The sequence below is a fragment of the Anser brachyrhynchus genome (assembly GCF_964034855.1).
Source record: "Anser brachyrhynchus genome assembly, chromosome: 11".
In the NCBI taxonomy this organism is placed as follows: domain Eukaryota; kingdom Metazoa; phylum Chordata; class Aves; order Anseriformes; family Anatidae; genus Anser; species Anser brachyrhynchus.
Genome location: NC_137706.1, coordinates 7,559,551 through 7,574,094, shown reverse-complemented (window position 1 = coordinate 7,574,094; position 14,544 = coordinate 7,559,551). Strand labels below are relative to the sequence as shown.

The following is a 14,544-nucleotide window of genomic DNA, read 5'->3' as shown; positions in this document are numbered from 1 at the left end:
TCTTCCAGCAATAATTCCGTGAGGAAACCCAAGCGAGCATGCTTTATTAGAGTCACAGTAACCAGGCACTCGCAGAACATCCGGAGTAATCAAAGAGCAGCAGTTAGATCTGGTAATTCACCCTTTGACATAGCAGGGCAATAGGCCAGCTACACAGTTATTCACACTGAATAGTGATGTGGGTTTTGCCTTTCAGAGCCACCTTATGTTGGCAAAAGTGAAGTAGCCTATATCAGCCTCAGCCCGTGTGGCATAGGAGCATAAAAATGGAGAAAGTCCCAGAATCAATGCAAAACGTGTCTAAGACAGGAGAAAGAGTACAAAGAAATAGCCGCATATGCAGAATGCCATGGTACAGCATCAGTATAAAAGATGGAGCATCTCTCTAGAAAAAAACCTACCTTTTAACAAAACTATTTCTTCTTTCTCCAATTTATGTTAGCAAAAGCCATGAAATTCCATCCTTGGGGCAAAACTAGTTTTAGACAAATTCCTACTATTAACAAATAAGCTGTCACGTCATAGAGAGCAGTAATATCAACATTTCTGGACTGCAAAACCAAACAATTTCTTAAAAATCATCTCCACAGGAAATTCTTGCAAACATACACTAATAATCCGCCATCTCTCTTAAAAACAAACGAGGTATTCTTCAAAACTAAAAACATTTTATCATAAACAGTATAGTGAAACAAACAGTTTCAAATAAAGTTTCTTTTGTTCTGTTTTTAAACCCAGATAAATCTCACAAATGAATGAAAAAACAATTTAACATCTTGAACTGCATTCATAAGTATTACAGTGATCTGAAAAAACTGATGTTATTTCATGGGCTAAGTTAAATTACAGCACACACTGTGAAAGGGTAACCTGCAGTCATCAATAAACCTAGGGCTGTATTTCAGTAACAAATAATCAGACTGACTAAAATGAATATAAAAATATTTTCCCTGTATTTCTAATAGAATACAAACTAAATAGAAGTATCTTTGTACAACAGCTGCAACACAATACAGAGACCCAACACTCCTCTTCTAAAGAGCAACCTTACCAGTACACCAGTAAGGTCCACAAGTGGATTTAACAAAATCATGGCTTCTTTTATAGAATTATTGCTAAATAGACAAGATTATTGGGAAACAGCATTACACAGAGTTACTCAACAGCATGTAAAGAGTTCCATGATGTTTATGTACACAAAAGAGCTTTTACTCAGGTCTAGCCAAATTTCTTACCATTTCCTGTGCTGTAACAGCAATGGCTTTAGAGTATTTCACCACAGTGGTCTGATAATCAACAAATGTTCCCTTGGGATCCACAGGTGTGCCTTCATCCAGCTGCAGGAATGTGGAAGTTATGGAAAAAGTAAAAACCTCATAATAGATAGCAACTTCCTATATAATATTGAAATTATCTATGTATTTTTAACAATCTCGCTCTTTCCAAATATGCAAATAAAGACAATGCACCAGGGATATATATATATATATATATGGAAATTTAGAAAATGCTTTATCCTATTTTGTGGAAATGAAATAGAGCCTGGTTAAAGGAGTTTTCAAGTGGAAGGCCAACTTTCCATGCAAGTTCATACCAACTTTTGTTGTTCTCCACTAATGCAGAAATGAATGTGTGAAGGCTAGATTTATTCATGAGAAAAAAATATTTTAGATTCCCAGTTCTGCACCCCTTTAGAACAAAAAAAGAAAAAAAGCTCACTTTTTTGGTTCAGCTTATTTACATGTTACAATTGCAATGTTCCAGTATGACACCTTTCAAAAGACAGCAAGATACCTCAGGCTTTGCCACTTTTCCCCACAGGCACTAGTCTGCTTCAAGGCTGGACGCTAATCATTTAAAACACTAACTTAAAAGATAAATAAGAAAAGGAGAACAATTAGAAATATAGCTGACCTATACTTATGACCTTTTTTTTCACTATCAGCATAGTGCTAGACAAAAGCATTCCATAACAATTCTAGTAATCAATTACTACCTAGTTCAGTAACGTGAACACCATCCCACATCTCAGTTTGAAAAATAGCACGTATCGTGAAGTCAAACAACCACTGAATTGTTTGTTGTTGCATATCAGTTACCACATAACACTGAGATGAATTAGCTGTAACTTCTCCAAAACCCTACATTGTGGATCTGCTTTAAGTGCCAGGGAAAAAAGGGTGCTCTTTACTTCTCTCCTCACCTTGCTCATTGCCTCTGCTATTGAGTCTACCATGCCTCCAACCATGCCTACTTCGCTAGCAGCTTCATTTAAGGTAACCATAATATCATCCACAGCCTCTTTCATCAGTTGAGCTGCCTCAGTGATTGCATCATGTGTATGTGATGCCTGTAACAAAGAGAACAAGATAAAAATCAACATTCTGTAAGAGAAAGACAACAAAAAAGCCTGTATGATTTAAAAATAAACAAAACTTGAAATATGTGAAAATCTTATCTTAATACAAAGACTCTAATAAAATAAGTTGGTAGAACCTGTTGTATAAGGGTCGCACTGATCGCACCAGGTGTCTTGGAAACACATGCTCTACTGGGGGAATGTGCCCACTTTATAAAAGGTGGGCTGCACATACCATATGTCTTGGAAGCACACACTACACCTAATTTGTAAGTATCCTAAGGCGCGTATAATTTATTAGTATCATAAAGCACACTGTGTGTGGCTGCTCTATAAGGGACTGCACGCAGTGCTCCCAGTATCTTGGAGGCACCTGCTGAGCCTGCTGTATTAGAGTCAAGCGCTGAGCGCCTAGTCTCTTGAGGCACAGTGCGCACACCCACTCTATTAGGGGCATACACAGTGCCCTGGAGGTGGTGTGCTGCACCCACTCTAACAGAGGCATGTGCAATGCACCCATTGTCTTGGAGTCATGGGCTGCACCCACTTTGGAAGGGGTGGGTGCAGCATGCCCACTGTCTGCCCCCAATAAAGCAGGCATATGTGGCCCTTACAATTCAGGCACATGTAGGCCTAAAGACACTGGACACTCTTCACATGCCCCTTACAGAGTAGGTGCACACACCCATTTCAAGGACACCTGCCTGCTGCGCACAACCCTAATACAGTAGATGTGCTGTGCCCACCCCTTACTGAGCAGGTGCACAAGTGCCTCAAGACACAGGGCACACTGTGCCTGACCCTTAGTGAGCGGGTACACACTTGCTTCAAAGCACTTGGTGGGCGGATCTTTTCATTTATCCCATCTCTGTCCAAGTGTATTCCAAACCCCATTTTTAACATCCCTACCATCCCTGACTGTACCACAGTCTATGTCTCCATAGTAGTATTACAGCACCAACTTATTGACAATTTCACCTTGTCATGCCCACTTCTTTGGCTGCATCACTGCAGGATGCATTTCACCCTTCTTCCTCTCGTGATTTGCTTGTTACGCACAGTGACTATACCTTGGGATTTCCTCCTCCTTCCTTAGCTGCATACAACATCTGTAAGGCAGATTCTGCAAGTGTCTTGCTCTGGTCCAACACTGTCATCTGTTGCTGATGATCGAGAGTTTTGGATGCCACACCAACTGCAGCTAAAACCAGGGGTTCAAAGTAACTTGCCAGCTGTGTAACCTAGGAAAGCCAAAATAATCTTTTAACTCCATTTCAAACTAAGATGAAGAATGGTACTCTTTAACTAACATACATTTATAAAATGTAGGACTGTACCTTGTGCCCAAGCTGAGCTGCTTCTCCCCGTGCTGCGGTAGCTATAGGATCAATTAGGTGGCCAATTTCCTGAACAACTGATGTTAGCTGCTCCTGTAGAGCCTAATACAAAGAGAAGTTGTCAGTTACTGTTACAGTTCACTTATCAAGTCATACTGTACCATAACAATCAGACTGACCAACTGAAATATTTCCAACTGTTAAATGACCAACTACACCACAACACAGAAATCCACGCTGTCCATTTGATTTCCATGATCATTTCTTCTCCTTTATCCTTCAAAATATGAAAACACTGAGATAGGCCCTGCTGCTCTTTAGATTGCTACGGCAGGTCTAGGGAGGGAAGGGAAAGATGGCTGCCTCCTACTCCAGCTGATAGTAGCAAAACATCTGCCATTTATCATTGCAATGTGACCGCCCCCCCCCCCCCCCAACAAGCAAAGCAAACAAATAAAACACCTATTCTTGCCCTGCAAAGGGTTAATACTGCTGCAGTAATCAGGAAAAAACAGCAGGAGCTCCCATTTAAATATGGAGACATTTTTCAAAGCAAACAATACAGCACAAGAGCTCTGCTGTAGACTTTGAAACCAGCAGCTGAAATTCATCAGTAGTGAAAGACAAAGGTGACATCTCAGAGATGAGGACTGATCCCCGAATACACTCTGTGGGACAGAATTCTAAGCACATACTAGTGGGTTCCCTAAGACAAACACTGGCTTTCAAAGTTTCAAAAGCGGATCGTGTCTTGGCAGCCAGGATTTAGCTCATTCTCATGCAAGGCAGGAGAAAAATACTATTTTTCCATTTAGTTATATTTCTATATTACTTTGTAATTAACTTGCTATTCTAAGTACTATTTCCATTCAAAATGACAGCTGAGATGACTTGATTATTTCAATTAAAAATATACCTATGAAATATTTCCTGTAATAGCTTATTTTATACAGCTTCATTTAGTCTGAAAGGTTTCTAGTATGCAGCATTACAGCCCAAAAAGACCACTGGAAAACAGAAACAGATGTAATTTCAGGAAGCAACAGTACAATATGACACCTTGAGGGGAAAAATCTTTTCAATGAGAACATATCAACATTGGTTAAGGAATTCAGTTACTTAACGACAAAACACACATTAATAAGAAGGACATTGAAATTTAAATCACTGCACTTCTAGCAATAGATTCATTTCATAAACATCCTGACTTCCACAAAGCCAGACACCATAGAAACATTAACTAGCGCTCATATCACCAATGGAAACGAAAGCAATACACGGGTGGTTCTTAAAAATAACTACTTTCACCAGTACTGGTGATTCTGTTACCTTCCCAGAAGCAAAGCACTTCAGCTAGCATGTGATTTTACCTAGAAAGATTCTACTAAGAAAAATCCTTCGCTCAGGCTCATTCAGCTCATTCTGCTGAGTGCTCAGCTTTATATGTTCAAACGCAAAGGAAAGAAGCAGGGTGAGCGAGGCTGCTCAGTGCTCCTCCGTTACTGTGCTATCTCCCTTACCTCCACTGATATGTCATCTCTGGTGGCCAGACTCTGACTGACAGCTGCAAGTGAGGCCTGCTCAATGTCTCTGATGCACCTGTTGATCCCATCAATAGAGTAATCACATTCGCGCTGGCCTGGGGCCTTATCCCTGAAAGACAGCAATAGTAATTTGAGCAGGATGGGAAGGAGGCAGGCTCTACCATGAACGCACACCAGCACACTTCATTAACTGATGATACATAAAGCACATGGGAGGAGGACAACAAGGACCTAAGTGAGCTCTGTAGAACTGACAAGATTTGATTTATGTACCAAGTACTCCAAACACTTTGCAAAAATCAGTACAAGGGCTGGAGACACAAGGGAGCATGGAAGGAAATATTCCTCGTTACACAGAAATAAGTGAGCTGCCTCAGAAGAGAAGGGAAAGCTCAACCTCCTCACTATGATCAGAGGATTAGCCCAATCAGGTCAACATGAAAATGCAACAGACACTTGGGAACAGGCAAATGGAAAAAATATTCCAATTTCTGCACAGTGCAACTGTCTCAGAAAATAATTCCTTGGTCATTATCTTTTAAACTCAGTCCCAAGTATCTCTTAATGAAAATTAGTTTTGAAGTACTTTGTCCTGATGTGCAGTTTGCTATATCAGTATAATCATTACCAGAAAATAATTCAACCGTAACACTCCCTAGTGCACTACATTCATGCAATTTAGACTTGATATTGAGAGGTTGAGGACAGAGTACACTCCTAATGAGTTCAAAATTTGTCTGCAATAAATGGATAGAAAGGTTTAGTTCAAATATTAAAAGATGTTCACACTTGGTGATGACATTCTTACAACTAAACCAAAAAGACTATAGTAAAGAATAGATAGAAGAGATAATTTATTTACTATCTGACCTGCCCACAAAAACTAGTTTTCCACACGGCCCATGTAGGTAAGCAGTCTGGATGGAAATAATACTAGCTAAATTTGTTACTCCACAGCATTTCCTCTTACATTTGATTTACACTGAATCAGAGCTGGAACTGGAGAAGGAGAACAGAATAGAAACAAAATATCAACCCCATGCTGCACAGTGCTGCAGTCATCAGTTACGATTAAACAGCCAGCATGACTGGAGAGATCTCATGCACCGCAGAACAAGTAATTTCCATTAGCGAAGAATACCACAGCACCATGGGCTGTACAGTGTTAGTTTATTTTCCCTTTATTGGAACAGCTGAATTAGCATGGATCTGGACACAAATGTACTTACTACAGAAGACATACCTGATAGAGGTGATAAGACTCTTAATAGAATCTGAGACAGTATGGGAATGACCAGCTAGTACAGACCACGTAGGGGGGTCTTTTGGATTGATAGCTAAAGAACGAGCAGTCTTGATCAACAAAGATGAGCTCTCCAACATCGTTTTAGCAGAAACTAGAATTGGCTCCTGTGCCCGTGATCCCTGTGGTCAGAAAGGTGCAAGATAAAGAACATTTATATCACTATTTGAGTTTGTACACGCATTCTGCTACTAAAAATAGGTTTAATTAAAAGCAGTGAAATGACATTATTGTTTCTTGTATAGTACTACAATATTTACTAATAATCAATATGCAAATTGTAGTAAAGTCACTGCCATTTAATTGTTTTCTCTGTAACATAATTCAGAAAACAGTGTATAAGTTTGTAAAGGCACCATCTGGCTGATAAACAGGACAAAACAGACACTTGTAAACTACAGATTTAACAAACCTTTTGTCACAAAAAGTGTAAGATCCAAACAAGTGTGCTCTTTTCAAAGGAATTACTCTGACTACAACACTTATTGGATCATCATTTTCATATCTATTTTAACTCCAGTAACCTGGTAAACCCAAGGACCACAGACCTGGGAGGTAGGCTTAAATTTCAGTTACAGCCCCACAATTTTGAAGATGCAACAGCTACTGCATCATCTAATATTGCCAGCTAGAACTGAGCTTGCCAAAAGCAGGAAGCAGCAGTTGTAAAGGCAGTAACAATACTTGATCTCTACACTTCTAAGCTTTTATGAAGCTGGATGGATTTTTCCCCCCTTAAACTTTTATTAGTTACTTTAAATACTAATCTGTTGTAGTTACACGGATTGACGACAAAACTGGGGAAAAATACAGGTGACCTGTGAAAAGTTATTCTTTGCAAAGAAACTTCTTGTCATCATAACTCTGCATCATGTTTGGAGGGGAGAAAGCACAGTGACATCCATTCAGTCCTTTTCAGGACGAATTAGACGCTGTGTGTTAAAGCTGTTCTTGAGGGAAAAAGGGAGATTTATTACTTTCTCACATGCAAGAATCCAGCTAACAAGATAAGCAAGTCACTTGTACCATATAACTTTACTAACAGGAGATAGCCAGTGCTTGCTGGAGCATAACTAGTATTATCTTACTGGTAGAAAAGTCAAGATCAGAGGATAAGTGAAAGACTGCAGAATGTCTTATGAACACTCAGGAGCACAGCCACATTCCACGGCCAAGTCTCTACACCCGCTTCATGTCTCCCACCAGAGGATTAATTCAACGTTTTCAACTTTTTCAGGACTGAAGTGCAAAATCCTGCCTACCTCAGTGCTGATCTGTGCTGGTATGCTGACAAATTCTGGATTTGAAGCAAACGCTGTCAGATTTTCCACAGCCTCTATCAAAGGTGCAGTAGCAATTCTGCACTTGTTGCGATTCTCTTCAGAGAAATCACCATCCAGGGCCTGGAAATTAAATCACGATTGAGCTCTATGTGAAAGGGTTTCCTTGTGAAATTGAATGAAGATGGTTTAATTCCTCAGAGGTTTAAACTGTTGTGTTTATGACATCTGAAAACTGAAACTTCTTCCAGAAACAAAACTGAGGCAAAGAATGTGATTCTTTAAACTTTTTTTTTCAAACTTAGCTGATTATTGACCCTAAACTTGACACAGCTGCTTTACTTCACAAGACTGAATAAATGCTTTAAATCATTGCACTCAGATGACTCTCACAAATCATGTCTCAGTACACCTCATGCTCCAACAGGTAGAAATGGCTAACAAGTTAGTACTCTAGTACAGCTTTTCTTTTTTAAAGCAAACTATGAATTTATTGCTCTCATTTTCACATGAATGAACTAACCTCTTTCATAATCCCACAGAAATATTTCAAAACGAAGGACCTTCTGTGTAACTTTCCAGTCTTAAGAAGATAGCTATTTTTATAAGAATTTCAGTAGTGTACCAGCTAATGGCTTCCAGAGGAAGGACTAAGATTCATTAGTCCTCTATGCCTTAACAAGTATTATTTTTGCTTATAAAAAGTAAAGCTACTCCCTGCCAAAACGCAGGCAACTATCTGCAAAACACAATATTACCATTAACAAAAGACTATTAAACAGCAGCAACATAAACTGCTTCTGTTCGGTTCCAAGTACTACTATTATGTTACTTTTTGTTTGTTTAATTAATGATACAGCTGTCAAATACCTCCAAAAGGCTCTGGATATCGAGTAATTTAACACCATTAAAAACCTTCACATTCACTTGTTCACAAACTATTCTGATGGTGCAAGCTCATTCAGTATATCAATACAGAGGCATCACATCTCATAGTGAATGAGCCAGCCGCCTTTTCTAACATTAACGTCGTCTAGATCTATCTATTTTGACTATGGCACAGTTATACCACTGGTCATATTTTGCAGGCCAGACCTTCAAAAATGTAATTAATAATTTCTTAAAGCACACATATCACAGAAGTTTAAGCGATACCACTGTTCTGATTCAGGGGGAAAAATGCAGCATGATTAAGCAGCACATGTACCTTGATAGTCTTAACCAGGTTAGCTGTGCTGTTTGCAACTTCCTTGGCAGACTGCACAAAGTGTCTCTTGGCAACAGGATTTGCTGTCTTTGATGAAGCAATGCGACAGGCATTGCACAGAGCAGAAGTATGTTTGGCCACAATTGTGGCAGCTGACAATACCTGTAAAAACACACAGCACAGAAGAAGGAGACTGTCAGAGCACCAGGACGGTTACTACATCCTAGCTCTGCAAAGTTGTGGTCAAAGCCAGGCAACAATTTTAAAAGAGAACTCCTTTGCTTGGTCACAAATTGAACTCATGTGTCCTAGCAATGCTAGGCTCAATGCAATCCTTCAGTTACCTGCGATGGGCTGCTTGCTGGATCAACTAAGTTCTGGCAAGCCATTTGGATCGCTTGATTGGCTCTGGCAAACTGAATTGGGTCAACAAGACCCTGCTGACCTGCCTGACTGTTGGGATCTGAAATGCCAACCAAGTAAGCAGCCTAGAAATGGAGAAAGAAAGAAAAGACAAACGATGAAACATTGCTAAATCCACCTTGTTCTTTTCTGATAAGCTTGCCAAATGTCATTGCATTTGGTAGTCAGCAATCATCCAGAAATCATACTGTTAAGTATTAGTAACATTATTTTTAGTAATACATCTCCACAAACCTCTGAAACCAAGACACCTCAGCCATTGCACTTCTGAAATTTAATTAGCCAAAACAAAATCATCCCGTTTGCTTAGGCAACTAGTCTTCCTGTAAAGCAAACAAATGCCTCTCCTAACTCCTCCTTACTGACGTCAGATCACCACAGCAAATGAACTACTACTACTAAGTAGCTGACTGTCACATCTGCAGGTGAGCGTCTTGAGCTTCAGTGAGACCATCATATCTGCAGGTGATGGTCTCACTGCAGCTCAAGACGTCTTCTGGCCAAACTTATTTTCTTTCTTCCACAATATAAGATTGTTTCATGCCTCTGAACAAAGACCTTTTGTCTGGATTGGCAAAACAGTGTTGGAAGACTGCTTGATGAATTTCCATTACAGATACAGTATTTGTCAGCTCCACATGCTGGTAAGGCAACCCAGGGTTAGATTTGGAGAAGATTAAGTTCAGAATGAGATTCTGTACTGGGGAAATCAAAAAGCAGTTTCCAGATGCAAAGCATAATCTTCCACAGCCAGATGCTTCACTGAAAAGGTTGTATGGGCTTGAAGCACAAGTGAGAGAATCTCATGAGTACAAGTCAACCAGTTACCAGATCAAACCACAGTGACCTTGTCTTGACTCTAATTGTTGTGATAGCTTAAGATATTTGGTTATTGAGAAAGTAAAGAGCTAGAAGGCAGATTGCTTATTATCTGAAATGCAGTCTCAAATTAGGAGTGTAAACTAAAACAAAGCTGTATCATTTATTTTTACTGCAGCTTGATTTTGTGTGCTTCTCTATGATGTAATATGAGCTGCAAACATGTATTCTATAGACTGCAGCTTTGACATTTGCTTTACCCTCAGGAAAACTTACCTTCTTGATGTCACTTCCTTTCTTTATAAAAATTTGCATGTTATTGTACTCTGTTACTCCTGCAACATACAGCAGCATGTTCACAATTTATGTGTATCCTACACAGAGCGCACTGCGTAGTACAAGGTCATTATTTGGCCCAAATGAAAAAAAAACTCAGAATTACACAGGTATAACGTAATATTTTTTAAAAAAATACATACATTTGCTTCACAGACTTCAATAGCTTACCTGAGCTGCTGCCTCTGTGAGGCCACAAAGAGCCTTGGATGCAACTCCAACACATTCTCCAAAGACTAAAAGATCCCCAGTTTTTGCATTCTGGGAAATGCCTGCCATTGATTCTCCAAGAACCTTGGAAATTAAAAAAACAATGTAAACTTCCAATATGCTTCCCTACCAGTAAAAGGCAAGTGATTTCTGGCCATGAACCTGTTCAGGCTCATGAAAGTGCTTGACCTGGCTTCCAGAAATTTTAGCTAGTTAACAAGCTCGTAGATTTGAGCACATTCCTTTGTGTGGCATGAGGGATAAGACATACAGATCAGCACTGGATTTACAGGGCCAAGAACTAACACTATTATAGCTCAATTGACTATGAGGGTACAGAAATAACACGCATTACTTTTTCTACCATACAGTATTTGTCACAGGTAGCCTGGCTCTAGGTATGTTTCATGGATTTCAGAACATGGCAACCAAACCAGCAACTGCTTCCATACATCTTGGATCTTCTTTGCCCCCAAACTCACTGAAGTTCACTGGAGATCAAGTTGTATCTAATCTGCTGGAACCATCCAGATATCAGAACGCACATTAACTCTCAAAGAATCTCTCACCAAATTCAGCTTATGTTCGTTTTAAAATTCAAAGTAAGTTCTGACTACAGTAGAGCACTAGAACAAGATGACGTGCACATTCCCAACCCCTTAAGCATTCTGTTTTTCTTTTAGAGAGCAAAGAATTTGAGAAAATCCCAACACATCAAGTAATAAGGACACCAAAGCAAAGCTTCAAAGCAAGATGTATGACATGGTATGCTCAAAAAGAACTTCAGAGATTTCATACAGATCTTCTTGTGTGCTGGAATATCTGGACTGCTCAGACATTTCACTAAGCTGTTTCACACAGAACAATACCATGGTATTTCATTGCCAAGGCTCTCATTTACACTTTGGGCATTTCTAACATAGCTGCAGTCAAAACATATCATCGTGCATGATAGACATCCTGTAAATTGTCTAATAAACCAGAGGAGAAGGGAGAGAGGCGAAAGCTTAACCAGCATTGCATGCCAGTCACATAATAAAAAATACTACCAAGGCAAAAAAAAAAAAAAAAGACTTCAAAGTGACCAAAAAAATGCACTGACCTCTAAGAGACTGATCTCAGGCTAAGTCTTACCAAGGAATGCAACACACACTTTAGAAATACTGTGCTGTGTTTCTAACATGTTTGATATACTTGTGGAAATCTATGACAACCAAAATGTACTTCACAATTGGCAGAGAGGTAGCAAAAGGAAGTTACCTTTGAGTTTTCCATTACACCCTCAATGCAATCAAAATATGAGAGGTCGCTCACAGGCTCATTGGGGTTATCCAGCATTCCCTTAACTGTCTGAAAGAAGGAAAGAAACTTGGCTTACTGACAGAGCCAAAGACTGAGCTGAGAAAAATGTACACTATCACAACTGCTCTGCTTATCCCAATGTAGTTGTAACTGTCTCCAGCCAGCACAGAAAACTACAGTCACTGAGGGTTCACATACAGATATATGGACTACACATTAAATGCTACCCCACATCAACTGAACTACAGTAACTATTCATTTCTGCACTACCCATCTGTTGGAAGTATGGGTTAATGTGGTTTACCCTGCATTTGTTATGGCTGGCCTACGGTCAGTTAGTAATGCTTGGCTCACATGAGGCAACCTGTTTTTGCATCAGTTCTGAGTAGTCTAACGTTTTCAGTAATATTTTAACATTTTATAACTGGAATTAAAAGACTAGGTGATAGGAGAACAAGCTACCATTTAAGTACTGTCTAGAGATAAAAAGGGCTACCAAACTAAATGCTAGTAACCATCTGCCTGCTTCCTCCTACTGTCAACAGAACCCACCAATATAGCTCCCTCTGCCAAAAAAACTACAAGCACAAATGGGATTTAATTTTTCTGAGGTGAAACTGATTCCTGGAAATGAAGAAGTTCATCAGATATTCATTTAGAAGATTTAATGCATTTAGATGAAGAAACTTGTAAAACGCTGCAAAATACTGTAGACAATAATTCTCTTATGCTTAAAATATTTGTAAGGTGCCTTTTTCCAAGTTTGGAAGAACCACCTCACTAAATATCAGGCAGAAAAGAGTTGAACTTTCTGAAGAAAAACTAGGTAAGTACAGAAAGATACTAGTATCTTTATCTGACCTTTGCCTTGCACCTGAAGGAAGTCTGGGCATGAATGTAAACTATTAGACTTGCTACAGAAATAAACTCCTAACATTAAGGCATACCTACAGTATTTGTAAAGGCTTTTTTTTTTTTAATCTTTACATCCTTACAGCCATTAAGAAACTGTGACAACAATGTGATGTGACGAAAAGGTTGTATTTAGAACACAGTTTCCAGTGTCTTCCCATCTCTTTCCCAGTTCTCACAGCAACTGCAGCAATTCCTCATTGTTATGCTTGATCCTTAAATAACACCCTTGTAAAATACGCCATGTTCCTGCAAAGTTTATACTACTATGGAGACAGAAGTCCTCAGAATATAAAGAAACAACAGCATAACACAAGCCAGCACAACTTCATACTAACAGCTAACATGTATTTGCTATTGTTATAACATCTTTGTGTATTCTATAACCCTTTCCGTTGAAATACTGTGAAAGTTTAGCCATCTCTCTGGAGGCCATACAGGAAGGTCCTCCCAAAACACGGTCGTCCAGAATCTCCGGGAAAGACTACAGAGCATCCTAACAAAGTCCTGGCTGAAACACACTAAGTGGTTAAGTAACACCATAAATAACAACCTTCTAAGAACAGAAAATCAAGGAATTACAACTCCCTTCAGTACACTGCTGGCACTGGGGATGTCCAGCCCACTGAGACTCCTTTTTAATCCACAGTAATTATGAATAATACTGACTGAACTGTACTTTATGGGGAGCAAGGAAGAGAAGGGGACAGTAGGGCAAATTTCACTCCAGCCAAAACTACAAGATGTTCAGAGAGGTTCTGTGCTTATCTGGTATGCAATTAAAACCCCTGCCATATATCTAAGTGAGAAGACAGTGACAGAAGCTAATCAAAGACAAAGGAAAATCAAATATTTTGGTCCCGGTGCTCTTCAGAAGACCTTTCTGGAATGCAGTAATACCTCCAGTTCTCTGAGTGCATTGTCACATTCCTTCTGACCAGGAGCTTGCTGGGTGCACAGTGTGATGAGCTGGTTTATACTCTCAGTCACAGCTCTAGGGAAAGTAGAAGAAACAAGGTACATTTTTAACTTGAACTATTCATTGAGTTAAAGCTTCTGTTTCACTAAGTGCATACTACCAAGTTTTCAAGCTTTGATGTTCTATTACTTTCCTTCCACTGTTTCGGGAATAACTCTGCTGTAAAGTAATTGGCCTAAAGACCCTTTCCTTAATAAGCTTCCTAGAATCAGAAAAAAATTAAAGCATTTAATAGTGATCAACATCAGAGACAATTGCAAACAATTAAGAAGTTAGTCCAGAGGCAACAGCTTTATTTCACAGTGACATGTGCATTAGGTGTGCATGGCAAGGTCTTGGTGGGGAGGGCTGCAGGGGTGGCCTCTGAGTTCAAGGCCAGGGGCTGCCCTGTGCTGAGTGCAGCTGGTTCCAGCTGACTTCACAATGGACCTACTACAGGACACAGCTGAGCCCAGCAAACAAGCTGGAGGTGCTTCTGGGAATGCACAGTTTAGAAAGAGCACGTGGACTCCTCACCACATGGCAGTGAAGGC

The 14,544-nt window shown here is 39.6% G+C and overlaps 1 protein-coding gene across 6 annotated transcripts in view; it reads right to left on the bottom strand.

Moving 5' to 3' along the window:
• Positions 1-14,544, bottom strand: part of TLN2 (talin 2) — a 228,742-nt gene that overhangs the window by 93,162 nt on the left and 121,036 nt on the right. For all 6 annotated transcript variants that reach the window (XR_013956084.1, XM_080607980.1, XM_080607979.1 and 3 more), the window contains 12 exons: positions 13,933-14,026; positions 12,079-12,168; positions 10,780-10,902; positions 9,375-9,518; positions 9,031-9,192; positions 7,806-7,946; positions 6,484-6,665; positions 5,217-5,349; positions 3,697-3,798; positions 3,430-3,600; positions 2,204-2,350; positions 1,236-1,337 (listed from right to left, as the gene is read on the bottom strand). Coding sequence is in view for 5 of the 6 variants with exons in the window: in XM_080607980.1 (XP_080464106.1) it covers positions 1,236-1,337; positions 2,204-2,350; positions 3,430-3,600; positions 3,697-3,798; positions 5,217-5,349; positions 6,484-6,665; positions 7,806-7,946; positions 9,031-9,192; positions 9,375-9,518; positions 10,780-10,902; positions 12,079-12,168; positions 13,933-14,026 (1,591 nt within the window). In the remaining variant the exon portion in view is untranslated. The remainder of the gene's footprint in view (positions 1-1,235; positions 1,338-2,203; positions 2,351-3,429; positions 3,601-3,696; positions 3,799-5,216; positions 5,350-6,483; positions 6,666-7,805; positions 7,947-9,030; positions 9,193-9,374; positions 9,519-10,779; positions 10,903-12,078; positions 12,169-13,932; positions 14,027-14,544) is intronic.